This window comes from Zeugodacus cucurbitae, chromosome 3 (genome assembly GCF_028554725.1).
Source record: "Zeugodacus cucurbitae isolate PBARC_wt_2022May chromosome 3, idZeuCucr1.2, whole genome shotgun sequence".
NCBI classification, from domain to species: domain Eukaryota; kingdom Metazoa; phylum Arthropoda; class Insecta; order Diptera; family Tephritidae; genus Zeugodacus; species Zeugodacus cucurbitae.
In genome coordinates this window covers 12,529,118-12,542,135 of record NC_071668.1, presented here as the reverse complement: position 1 = coordinate 12,542,135, position 13,018 = coordinate 12,529,118, and the positions used below count along the sequence as shown (strand labels likewise).

The window sequence follows — 13,018 nt, the reverse complement described above, 5'->3', positions numbered from 1 at the left end:
ACGTTCACTTCGACTGTTTGCCTTGGTTTTACTGTTTTGTTCTACCGTGCACTTCGACTGTTTTTCCTTCGTTGGCTTGTTTTGCTTTCTGACTTGAGTGGCGTCACCGCACAGGAAATTGAAACACAAAAAACTTAACGGTAAACCTGTATCATAATATGTTCTTCCGTCTTTCTTGAACAAATGCTAAATATAGAGATTTTGACTATTCTTTCTGACTTTAAGTAGAATATATTGGTCAATACATGAGTTATCTTTTTAAAAAATTAAGTGGTAATTAGTTCTTCAATATATTTTAGTTGAGTACAAAAAATAGATGAAATCCAATCAGACTTTCTACTTGCTCAAATATATCCAATATTTAGATTTCGATTTTCCGGTGTCTTTATATCCTGTTTATTCATATTGAAGTATGAAATACTTAATTGAACACATGCGTTAAAAAAGAATGCAATTGGTCCAACCTTGCCTCAGACCTTGGCCCAGCTCTCCTATAACCAATAATATGATTTCAACTAGAATATACAAATAGTGATATCTGTTAGATAAATTTGAATACAGTAATTTTTATCAGATATAAAGCAATATATAATAATAACGCGGGCCGAGTCCATTGTATATGTTAATAAGATAAGATACCTATAGTATTTTAATTCTTCGACAATGGCAAACTTCAGATAATTTTTAACATCAAAATATACTTCAATATTCATCAATCATTAATTTAAAACACATTTTATAGGATAATTTGTAAATTTTATTAACTACTGAAATAATATTCAAACAGTTTACATAAATTTAATATACTTTGTATCCCACAATAATAATAAAGTAATAAAAGTACATTTAGTATCAATCATGCTATTTAGTACTCTTGCTCGACAACCCTTGCCACGCTATACCAATGCAAGCCTACTTCCCTTTCTAACAGTTCTTCCCAGTTCCCGTTCCGTTACTCGTTGTGAAAAAGCTAGCTACAGGTGTACGCTCCGTGAAAATTTATTAAATCGTGTGTAAAACTGCTTAAAAATTAAATATATTTATGATAATATGAAAGAAGTGCTTGTGTTTATCATGTTGTGTTGTATCACGTGTTAAAATTATAAACCTAGTCGTGGTTTTATTGTTTTAATTTGCAAATGAAAAGAATGAGTGTGCGTCGGCAGCGAGTAAGTTCAACCGGCAAGCGCAGTATCCGAGAATTATTGCATATATGTAAATGTGTGTGTGTACATGCTAGCTTTGGGAAAGTGAATTAGCGAATAAGCAAAGTAGCGAATTGGAATCGCTGCCACAAAATCTTCTGAATAAGTAAACGAGTAATAAAAAAGTTATTAAAAGGAAAATTAATCAAAACAAAACGTGTGTGGTATTTGTATTTGTAATGCATATATGCACATTAATATGCTTACTAGTGAAGTTGGAGGCTTACTGAATTATGCTTCTTCAGTATATGAATGGAAATAAATATATACGGGTGAGTGTTTTGTTATTTATTGAATATTTTTAATAATTTATACGCTATTTATTTGAAATGATTTGTTGTTTATGCACATAAAAGAAGGACTACCATATACAATTTATTTATATACATATGTCTATTTATGAATTCATATTAACGAATTAAACAATTTTAGAATACTCTATATATGTGTAAATCAAAAAAATCAATATATTAAATTTATTCAACTAATATATATCATAAGAAGTCCACTATCTCCTCAGTGTTAACTAAAGTTATATACTGTGAGAGGATATTCTGTGAATTTGATCTAGTTTGCTAGCGATAGCTTCTCGCTTAGCCAACATTACACAACAACAATAATAACATTTTCATATATGTATTTTTTTTAACTTAAACTAGTATATGTCTATGCTCAATTAATACAAAAATATAATACTAAAAATGTAAGAAAATGAAAAATAAAGAAGAATGAAAAATCAATTTCGTCATCTATTAGGCAATGGTGGAAAATCAAAATATTTACAAATAGCTACGCTTTTAGGTAAATATGTAAATAGCTGTGTGTGCAAGAATCGTTAACGAACACCTACATATATTTGCCTACCAATGCACAAGTGTATACAAATGTATATATGTGGGTGGTGAAAATTTATGCGTTTGAACTTAACTTTCAATAGTTCTAAGGTTTCTTGTAAAATTTCCAATTATTTTCGCGCGTCCTCAATCGACCATCCACATCAATCGCGTTTAGTTCGACGGATGTGTTCATAAGAAACGTTTATAATTTTAGAAAATTTAAGAGTAGTTAATATATTACAAACATTAACAAATAAAATTTCACCATGCAACTCTATAAACTATTAATCGCGCTTATTTCTGCACTAACAATAGCTGAGGGTCTGAGCTTTACGGTGACTTCTAAAGTTTATTTAGAAGTGAAGCATCAAAAGAAACCGCTTGGACGCATAGTTTTAGGGCTGTTTGGTAAAACTGCACCAAAAGCAGTCGCTAATTTTCGTCATATATGCTTACGTGGCATTAATGGCACCACGTATGCGGGTTCAAAATTCCATCGCGTAATTAATCGTTTCCTCATACAAGGTGGGGATATTTTAAATGGTGAGTGGTTAGAAGTTCGTGAAATATTTTAAAGTGGATGAGTGGTTGTGTCTAGTTAGTGATTTTATTAGTGAAAAATAGTATATATGTGTATAAATTTACAAGTAATTCGATTGTCTGCTGGTTTAATACGTCATCATTAATTAAATTAATTTGTATCATAAAATAGCGATGACTGATGTGATAGAAAGTTTTTTCAGAAAACTAAAAATGAGCTTAGCTAAAGATAATTTTCGCTTCTTTAACATTTTTCGAATTTCGGACATAACTAAAAGCTCAATGGGAAGTCCAAAGCCAAGTCATCATCGCTAATTAGAATGGGTTAGGTTATTTGTGACAAATTATGTCGAAATTTGTTTCACAGGTGGAGGTTACGAGGTTTCAAGGTTTCAAGTAATAACTAGTGAGCTTTTTGTTGTCCACTCTTTATCTAACAACAACTGACAATTGTAATGATATTAGGTGGTGCATTTCTCCTATATACCATACCGACTTATTGCAATTACAGGGGATGGTACAGGTTCTACCAGCATTTATGGTGATTATTTTGAAGATGAGGCATTAACCATTGAACATAATCGACCTGGATATTTGGGGTTGGCAAATCGTGGACCTGATACAAATGGTTGTCAATTTTATATAACTACTATATCGGCCTCATGGCTAGATGGTAAGCATACAGTGTTTGGTAAAGTGCTCGATGGTATGGATACGGTACATGCAATTGAAGATGTGAGTTTAATTTTAATTAAAAATTTGCTTTAAATATGTAAAGTGCTGAATTTTTAGGTTAAAACGGATACTGATGATTGTCCTATGGATCCAGTTATCATTACCAATTGTGGTGAAATCGCAATAGAACCATTTGAGTTTTATCCCGATGACTTTAAGTAAGTAATTATTTCAGGTTTTTATGAAATAAAATATTAAATGAAATCAAATAGGAAAATATTGCATAAGAATAATAAACTTAATTAATAATAAAAATATAAGCATACAAAAATTAAAAATTATTTAAATTAATATAATTTTCTTATTTTCCACAGCATAATGAGTTGGGTCAAGGCCGCTGGACTGCCTGTAATGAGTAGCTTCATTGTTTTGTTTATTTTCCACTACTTTTTCCGTCAACTAAATATGTACTGTTGACTATTTAAAAATTATGTAATTCCATAAAATTGTATATGTGCGTTTTAAACACTAATATTAAATATATTAATTATATATTTATAGCAATAATAAAATTTTACATGTGACTAAAATATAAAAATTTTCCGAAACATTCTATTTCGTTTTATTTGTTCGCATCGTTTTGCTTTCGATACTGTTTGGAGATGATACCACGTAGTAGAATGGGCAAAGTTGGCCCTAAGTGCAACTAGAAATATAAAAAATTACAAATATTTAAAATTCTGATAAATTTTTTCTATTTTTTTTTACTCACATCGATGTATAGGTAATCTTCAAGCATTTGTCCCTCTTCATAGAACTTTGCTTCTGGCTTTATCAACAGTACGAGTTGTGCCTCGCCACTGTAGTAGTTCGTTTTGCTGTTACTAAATATTTTACATAAAGTAAAGTGATGCTTTTGATCTTCATAAACCGATTTGTTCAAACTATTGTAATAGTTTTGCAATTCTTTGCGTTCCTTGGCACCCACTTCCAAGCGTGTATGATGCTCCGTCTTATCGAAATCGAAGGAATGTGCATGCTTCACTTTTGGATCTGTTTCCGCATCAATGACCCGTTCGTACATATTCCGATAGCGTTTGCCAAATAAGCTGGGCGATTTCTTTTCAGCTGCAAAAAATAGGTAATCGTGATCTTCACTGAAATACATAATATAAATTAATATTTTTTGGAAATTTTATTATTTTCAAATCTATAACTATACCTCTTTCTCACTTCGAAATCCACATATAATCCGGGTATTTTCACTTCGGTACGCACAGACGCAATCAATTTGCCAGGTCCGTGGAAATGTAAATCGATCGTGAACTTTCTCAACTGTCCCAAAACCAAAACATTCATATTTAATATAAAACCCTGTTGATGGAATGGCAAGGGTTGTGTGGTGAAATGTTTCAAGTTAATTGGCATGGATTCACCATAGTTGCTGAGCATTTTCAAATACTCCTGATGCACTTTACGCAACAACATAACCAATTTTGGATTTTCCCGCAATTGTCTAAGGAACTTTTGTGTCTCAATCAGTTGTTCCAATACGCTTGCATGTGGTAGCTCCGCATTATTATTAACAATCACATAGCTTCTCATCATGTGATAGAAACGTGCCTCGCGACTACTCGTAGTACTCTTAGTGCTGCCCGTTTGTAAGCTACTAATCGAGTATTTGGTGGTCAACATACTGACATTGTCCTCCTCTCTTGGCGCTGGCAAATCCTCATCGTATTCGGTGATGGACTTGAATACTTCGAAATAATAAATTGATTGTAGCAATTCATATTCCATCAATACTTCTACCATATCCTGCTCAGGTCGTGCTAATTTCGTGGTAACCTCAATTATAGGCATAATACCTTGCCCACGAAAGTGTATAATCTGTTCCTCGCTCTTATTAGCGTTGACTAGTATGTCGTGTGTGAATTGCTCGGAGAAGCCCATTAAGCCTTCAACGGTCAATAGTTTTGATTTGAATTTGCAAATGTCGAAGGTCTTCTCTCCAATGATTTTTGCATAACCTTGACTGAGACGCTGATTTTTATCCACCACAGTTTTATGACTTATACTAACTGTGATGGGATATTGTGTGACATTTATAATTCTCACCGATTGTCTGAAGAGCTCATACCAAGGCTTAAAAGGCGTAAAAAAGGATGAGTTGCTTAGGAAAATCTTATTTAACTATTTTTAAAGTAATACCTGTATGCCGAGGTATACACTTTCGGAAGAGAATTGCATAACTCTTTCCAAATTAATTAGTGTTATATCAAATTGTTGAGGACAACTACCAACTGTGTCGAGTACAAAAACCGCCGTTTTAGCATAACCTAAAAAATATTCGGAAAAACATTTAGTCTAAGAGCCAACAGGTGGTTCGATGTATATTAAAAATATATCAAGATTTACCCGGTTTCACCGGGGGTAAAAATAGTGCACATTGCGCTGTTTTAAATTTCGCTATATGACCGCTTTTCTCAATGAAATGTATGGTGCGATCACTATCACACTCTTCTATACTCTCTTGTGAGATATCATAGGAATCTTCCAAATTCAGCCCATACAGCACGGCATCCAATGTTTTGCGTACAAATTCTCCAGAAGAGCAACGTTGCGCACTCAAACACTCATCATACTGATCATCGGCTTTTGTTATATAACGTTTATGTTCCAAATCCAAATTGTTTATGATTTCATTGATGATTTCAACAATGCCAATCGGGTCTTCAAGCTTATGCATTCGACAACGATATTTCTGGTAGCGCAATGTCATATTCCATTTATAAATTGAATCTTCATCTGAATCGCTGCCATCAATATCCAACATACGTAGGATTTCGGAGAGTATGTCCAGTGAAAATTTATAAGTGTCGTCATACTGGAAAGTGTAAAATTATTATTGAAGAAAGTTACTTATATTATTTACTGCCTTACATCCGCTACATATGTCGTTTTCTCTTCGACTTTCTTCCATTTGTACTGTGCATTCAAACAGGAAATATTGCGCAATTCCACATAGGTGACACTCGCGTTTTCACGTGTAAATAGTATCATATCCGGTTGCATGATTCTCAATTCTGGACTACGTATTTTCAATTTCAACTGCAGTGATCTCTATATAGGGTTCAATAGTGAATGAAAGTGGATAGTTTTTACTTTTCGTATTACCTGATATTTATTATTGGCTTCGCAGAGTATACGGCCATCGACGGTAGAGCAGAATTCGTCACGTATTGCAGATTTATTTAGAGCAATTATAATATCTTTTTGTTCCAGACCTTGCATGGGAAAATTTATGATTTTGGCGAAATTTTGCTCAAAAAAATTCTTTATTTTAAAAGGTCCCACACTCTTGAGCCATACTTTGCACTTCACGTCCACCATGTTCTTTAGACTTGCTATGGCTTTGATAACGAAAGAGAGGAATACAATAAAAATGAGATTTAGATTATACTATATACATATTATAATGGCGTTAAACGAGTTGATCCACTGATGAAGCAGATCAATAGGTCAACTGGCTGGTGGGTCCCACAACTTCTATAGAAATATTTACCGTAATATAAAATCATAGTTTCACTCTTACCCAACACCGGATGTTCTTTAAAAATATGCGTTCTATTGTACTCCATATTGATTGCTTTCTGACACCAATGTATTTCCGGTTCCACAAATGTAGCGGTTGCTATAAAACGTATTGTATGCACTTTTAGTTTGTGCTCTTGATCAATAGTTCTCACACGAAATTCATTAAAAAGTTCACCAGCTTCACACGAATCTGCTGTTATATATAATGTACCCACCGATTGTGGCGCCAGACAGAGTGTTTTCGGTGACACAGTCACATGACCATGTCCAAGTTCAATGGCACATTTTGTGACATTATTCCTTAGTTTATCTATATATATGCAATATCTATGCTTGCCATTATTCGTCAATTTCACCTCTTGTAGGTACCTTGGTACATCCGATTCGTATTCATCAAAACAATTCACCATAAGTGTACCACAATCATGACCTTTGAAAATGTCCGGTTCCAAATTAAGGGGTGAACCCTCCACAACGTAGATGATTGGTATTTCCTGTATAATTATATTAAGTCGGAGGAGTTGTAAAACGATATATCACAGTTCGCTTACTATGATACTACAATTCGCCACATTTATGAGTAAGGTATTATGATAGGTTTCGGCATCGTAGAATTTCGAAAAAATTGACACATAAGTTCCCTGTCCTTCTGGTGAGAGTGTGGCGCCAAGAGGCTCAATATATTGATGTTTGTAATTTTTCTAGAAATATCGGTAGTAAGGAAGATAGTAAGTAGTAAACCGTAAAATGAGTATTAGATACTCATGTCTTGGGTTCTTAAGAAAAAAAGTACTAAACTCACCAATCTCACTGTGAATCTCGTCACCGTGGGCGTATCATTTGTTATATAAATGTGTTCCACAGTTGATTCGAGCACCCTCTGCCTTCTATAAACTCGTGTCGTAGATACTTTAATTTTCACAGGCTTCACATTGGCGACTATATGAAATGGTGAACCATTCAAATTCCCTACGATTTTTATGCTGCAAAAATTATATATTTTAAATATCGTTATAAACTACTCTTTTTGTTGTCGCTTACAGTCCAGAGAGCTTAACTTTGCCCAAGCGATGAAATATTACCGTAGAATGTACTACGACTTGTCCAAATGCGGGTATGAAAAATTTCAAAATATTTTCCGGAAATATCATTTCGCCACTTTCATCCGAAGGCTGAAAATATACCAAAGAAAAGAAAGACATTTGAATTTCAGCAGTTTAAGCGCAGTCTCAATATAATTACTATAACATCGTAGTAAAAAAAGCCGGGTACGTTGAATGAATTCTTAAAGAGCATAGCACATTGCACCTCATCATCGATGTAAGTCGTTTCCGATTCGTAGCTAATCTCTTGTGTGAAATTAATAATCGGCAGATGGCAGGCATATTCCATCCAAAGTTTGGTTGTAAACATTTTCGATGATACAAAAAAGCTGTCTCGCAGATCCCAAGACAAATCCACATTTTTCATATTCATTTCCTCCTCGGTTATTGGACAAATACGCACGTTAAGCGCACGATTGAATAAGCCGACGCGGTTTGGTATGAGCAGTACCGTTACCGTTTTACCCGCATTCGGTTGTAGATATATGATTTCCTTATCGCAGTAGATCTCTTTCGGATTGAATGGTATAATATTCCAATCCATTTGTGCGTAATTCGCAAATTGTTTGAGCGAATTGAAGTAATTGGTCTTTAGTAGCACATCTAAAGTCGCACTGACAACACATTCTTCGACCTCTTTGTTCTCCAAATGCCGCGCTTCTCTTAATTGCCGAATAATGGTGAAGGCGAAGTCGGGTATGTTCTCTGTAGGGAGGAGAATATGAAACATATTTGAAATCAAAAATTAAATATCACTGTCAATGCTCACCCAAGATTTCCTCTTCGAAATATGTGCTGCATGTGGACTGTTCGGTGCTTACGGAGCGATACGATAGCAATGATTCCGATTTACTTACTAACTGTACCGTTTGTTCTCCTTCATACGCATACGGATCGAATTCCTCCTCCGCCATTGCAATCATTGCGGATATATAATCTTTAACTGTTATCACCGGCAAACCGTCAGCATCGTTCACATTTAGTACCAAAGGAGTCTCGTCACCATCTTCGCCAACGGTGAATTGTAGCGCAACCGGCATCATAAATGGATTCACTAGCAATATGAAACGTTTGCACGGTATGCCGAATGGTACATAACCAATATCCAATTCATCTGGAAACATTTTAACGCGCGCATGCAAGGAGTGACCTCTGTGTAGGAGAATTTAGATATGTGATTCCATATCTAAATACTTGAACAGTTATAAACACCCACCTTATGTTCACTTCTTCCATAATACCGTTTTTGACCTTAAAACGTAGTTTTGCCACAAAAGCGCCAATCACCTTTGAGAAAAACGAAATACGAAAGATACCACTTTGACAAGGTTCCAAATTGTAACCCTCTTCCGGTTGTACAACAGCACCGGCAGTGTCGGAGTTAAAAACATCTTTGAACTTGATAATCGCATTCACTTTACCTATTGAAAAATTAAAGAAAATAATAAAAATATGTTCAAGAATCCTCATCTACTTGAAGTCGCATAAATGGAGTTTTACAGATTTGACAGAGACCTCTTTTGGAAGAATCACTGAAATAACGATGCGGGTACTCACCATCCACGTTCAAAACCTTAATAATCGCGCAGTGTTCTTCCCCCATATAAACGGTACGTATGTAAATTTCTTTTGGCGTGATCTCTACTTCCGGTCCAATTATAGCACCTTGAAAATTTATCAGTTGACGTACCATTGATATTTCATCGCCAATAGTTAGAAATAATATCGTCCTCACTTTGTGTGGTGAGGACTCTTCATCCTTAAAATCACACTCTGCAAGTGTAACCGGACAAAATCGTACAGGGATCTCTAATGAACTTTTGCCTTGAATCGTAAAATTCTGTCCAAAAAAATATATTTTAATTATATAGTATATATATCGGATAAGCAGATTTTGTTGAGATCTCCTTACTAATCTCTAAATTTACCATATTCTTAAGCTTAAATTTTGTACTATTAATACTCACCTCATTGGGGATTTGAAAGTGTTTATAAGCCACTAAATCACATGGGTTGGCTAATGGTGAATGAATCATGCTGAAAGAACTGGAACTACGTATTGAATATGCCTGTGATTGTCTTACATCCGATTTATAGTCAGGATTGTCTGCTAATTGTATTGGATCGCTAAAGAATGTTGTTGTAAAATGCTTCTCCTCATTCGATTCATTACAAATAATGAAACTGCGCGTTGTCTCCCGTTCATATTTCAACGCCTCGAAGGTTATGAGATTTGTGTTCATGTAAAATGAATTTATTAGTGGACTATGCATTATCTGAATATCCAAATTAACTGTAAATAAATAAAATATAAAGGGTGATTTTTAAAGAGCTTGATAACTTTTTAAAAAAAAAAACGCATAAAATTTGCAAAATCTCATCGGTTCTTTATTTGAAACGTTAGATTGGTTCATGACATTTACTTTTTGAAGATAATTTCATTTAAATGTTGACCGCGGCTGCGTCTTAGGTGGTCCATTCGGAAAGTCCAATTTTGGGCAACTTTTTCGAGCATTTCGGCCGGAATAGCCCGAATTTCTTCGGAAATGTTGTCTTCCAAAGCTGGAATAGTTGCTGGCTTATTTCTGTAGACTTTAGACTTGACGTAGCCCCACAAAAAATAGTCTAAAGGCGTTAAATCGCATGATCTTGGTGGCCAACTTACGGGTCCATTTCTTGAGATGAATTGTTCTCCGAAGTTTTCCCTCAAAATGGCCATAGAATCGCGAGCTGTGTGGCATGTAGCGCCATCTTGTTGAAACCACATGTCAACCAAGTTCAGTTCTTCCATTTTTGGCAACAAAAAGTTTGTTAGCATCGAACGATAGCGATCGCCATTCACCGTAACGTTGCGTCCAACAGCATCTTTGAAAAAATACGGTCCAATGATTCCACCAGCGTACAAACCACACCAAACAGTGCATTTTTCGGGATGCATGGGCAGTTCTTGAACGGCTTCTGGTTGCTCTTCACCCCAAATGCGGCAATTTTGCTTATTTACGTAGCCATTCAACCAGAAATGAGCCTCATCGCTGAACAAAATTTGTCGATTTGTCGATTTTTCGATTTGTCGAACCGAACACTGATTTTGGTAATAAAATTCAATGATTTGCAAGCGTTGCTCGTTAGTAAGTCTATTCATGATGAAATGTCAAAGCATACTGAGCATCTTTCTCTTTGACACCATGTCTGAAATCCCACGTGATCTGTCAAATACTAATGCATGAAAATCCTAACCTCAAAAAAATCACCCGTTATATGTAATTACAATAATAAACGAAGAACGATTAATCCGAACATTATATATTATTGCAATTTACAAGTGTCAAAGGCATACATACATATGCACATACTTCGCGAAAATATTTGTGCAATTCTTTAAGATATCTGACAACCGATATATTCGGCAAAACATAGGTATATTCAGAATTATTACATATACAAACTTAATCTCACTTCATATCACTTGGCCCTTCAAAACGCAAATCTTCTTATCTCGCGTGACCTCTCAAAATGTAAACAAACCTTTTGAACATCTTTACCTTTTGGGTCGGGGTCAACCACCTTTAACAGGGGATAGTTTACCTTTTGGGTCGGGGTTAATGACCTTTGACAAGGGTTCGTTTACATTTTGGGTCGAGGTCAATGACCTTTGACAGAGGTTTGTCTTTTTTTGGGATGGATTTTTGTCTTTTGGATGGATTTGTTTACATTTTGGGTCAAGGGTCAATGACCTTCGACAAGGATTTGTTTATATTTTGATTGGGTATCAATGTACTCACCGCCTTCGACTCTAGTTTTAATAACTTCTTGCATTGTATCAAGATTATTCACTTTGAGAGTTAGCAAAATCTTTATGCTGTCGTGGTGTGGAATGCGATTTTTACCCTGAGTGATCTTGATATTCTTTGGAGAGCTAATTAGATTATGCTAAAATGCATTATTGTTTTTTAATTGTTTTTGGCGTCATTTATTACCTTTTAAATAAAAGTGTTTGGGCATCTTTCGTTGGATTGTAGGCGACAAAATCATAGTAAGCTATGTCATCAAGTGCTGTGGAGGGGAAATCTATTGATTTTGGCAAACAGACCTGAGTCATTCCTTTTGATACTGATGGATAAGTAAGAATATTAATTATATTATTTTATGTTATGGCGACCTAATAATTACCTAACCTAACCTAACCTAACCTAAATGGGAGTTTAAGACATTCCTAAAACTTACCAATGGGAATTTCGAAAGTTATATTTGGATGTGCGGATTCTATATAAACATGCCTGCATTTAGTATGCAAACTTTGCGCAGTCGGTTTAATTACAACTTTTATTTCAAAAATTTCATCCGGTTGCAAGTATGTATGTTCCCAATATCGAGGCAATATGATGCTGGTATCCAGTAGACTATCCGTGTAATATGTCATATTTCGAGGATACTAAAAAGATATTTCGTAAAAAAATTAAAAGAAAATAATTATATATATATATATAAAATTATATATTTAAAAAATATATTATTTATAGTTTTAAACAATATACAGTTGAACTTCCCTAACTCGAATCACCATAATCCACAAAAAAACATCGAGTTATATAGACTTTCGAGTTATGGAAGGTAATTTGTATAAAATTTGCTTCTATTGTCAATTCAAGAGTGCAAGTTATGGAGAACTTCGAATTATGGAAGTTCTACTGTATAAAGGTACTTACTAATCCTTTATTTTTGATGGTAATAGTTTGTATAAAGAGCTCGTCTTTCTTCAATTTTTTGCATATAATCATACGCGGAACTATAATCAACGTGTCAACCAAATTCCTCATATATGAATAATCTGCATTAATATATACAGCGATGAATTACTAGAGCTAAAATTAGTGGTAATTTTCTTACATTGTTTGGCGGAACAGCAATAATTCTGTTTTGGCATTTTGCGTATTTTTATTATGTATATTTTTTTCAAAAAAATAACGTCTTTTCGTGCACACAAATTGAAATTATTTTTTCAATTCAAATTGAAAAAGTTCAAGTATATTCACAAAAAATTATTGAATGCACTATTGTGAAT

General features: G+C 34.4%; 2 protein-coding genes across 2 annotated transcripts; one reads left to right on the top strand and one right to left on the bottom strand.

Annotated features, from left to right (window-relative positions):
* Window positions 1-1,897: 1,897 nt before the first annotated feature.
* Window positions 1,898-10,256, top strand: LOC105216128 (peptidyl-prolyl cis-trans isomerase, rhodopsin-specific isozyme). Its single transcript, XM_011190451.3, has 4 exons — window positions 1,898-2,584; window positions 3,093-3,316; window positions 3,374-3,474; window positions 3,631-10,256. The coding sequence occupies exons 1-4, from the start codon at window positions 2,308-2,310 to the stop codon at window positions 3,731-3,733; spliced, it is 705 nt and encodes a 234-aa protein (XP_011188753.1). The 5' UTR covers window positions 1,898-2,307; the 3' UTR covers window positions 3,734-10,256.
* On the bottom strand, window positions 3,760-13,017 carry LOC105216146 (uncharacterized). The gene is made up of 21 exons (XM_011190499.3): window positions 12,844-13,017; window positions 12,663-12,784; window positions 12,181-12,388; window positions 11,934-12,066; window positions 11,739-11,872; window positions 9,924-10,249; window positions 9,514-9,796; window positions 9,173-9,377; window positions 8,726-9,108; window positions 8,096-8,661; window positions 7,895-8,025; window positions 7,656-7,836; window positions 7,405-7,554; window positions 6,852-7,347; window positions 6,434-6,669; window positions 6,200-6,379; window positions 5,675-6,143; window positions 5,468-5,595; window positions 4,479-5,401; window positions 4,029-4,413; window positions 3,760-3,962 (listed from the first exon to the last, which is right to left on the bottom strand). Exons 1-21 carry the CDS (start codon window positions 12,878-12,880, stop codon window positions 3,879-3,881), a joined length of 5,760 nt encoding a protein of 1,919 aa, XP_011188801.1. The 5' UTR covers window positions 12,881-13,017; the 3' UTR covers window positions 3,760-3,878.
* Between the last annotated feature and the right edge of the window lies 1 nt (window position 13,018).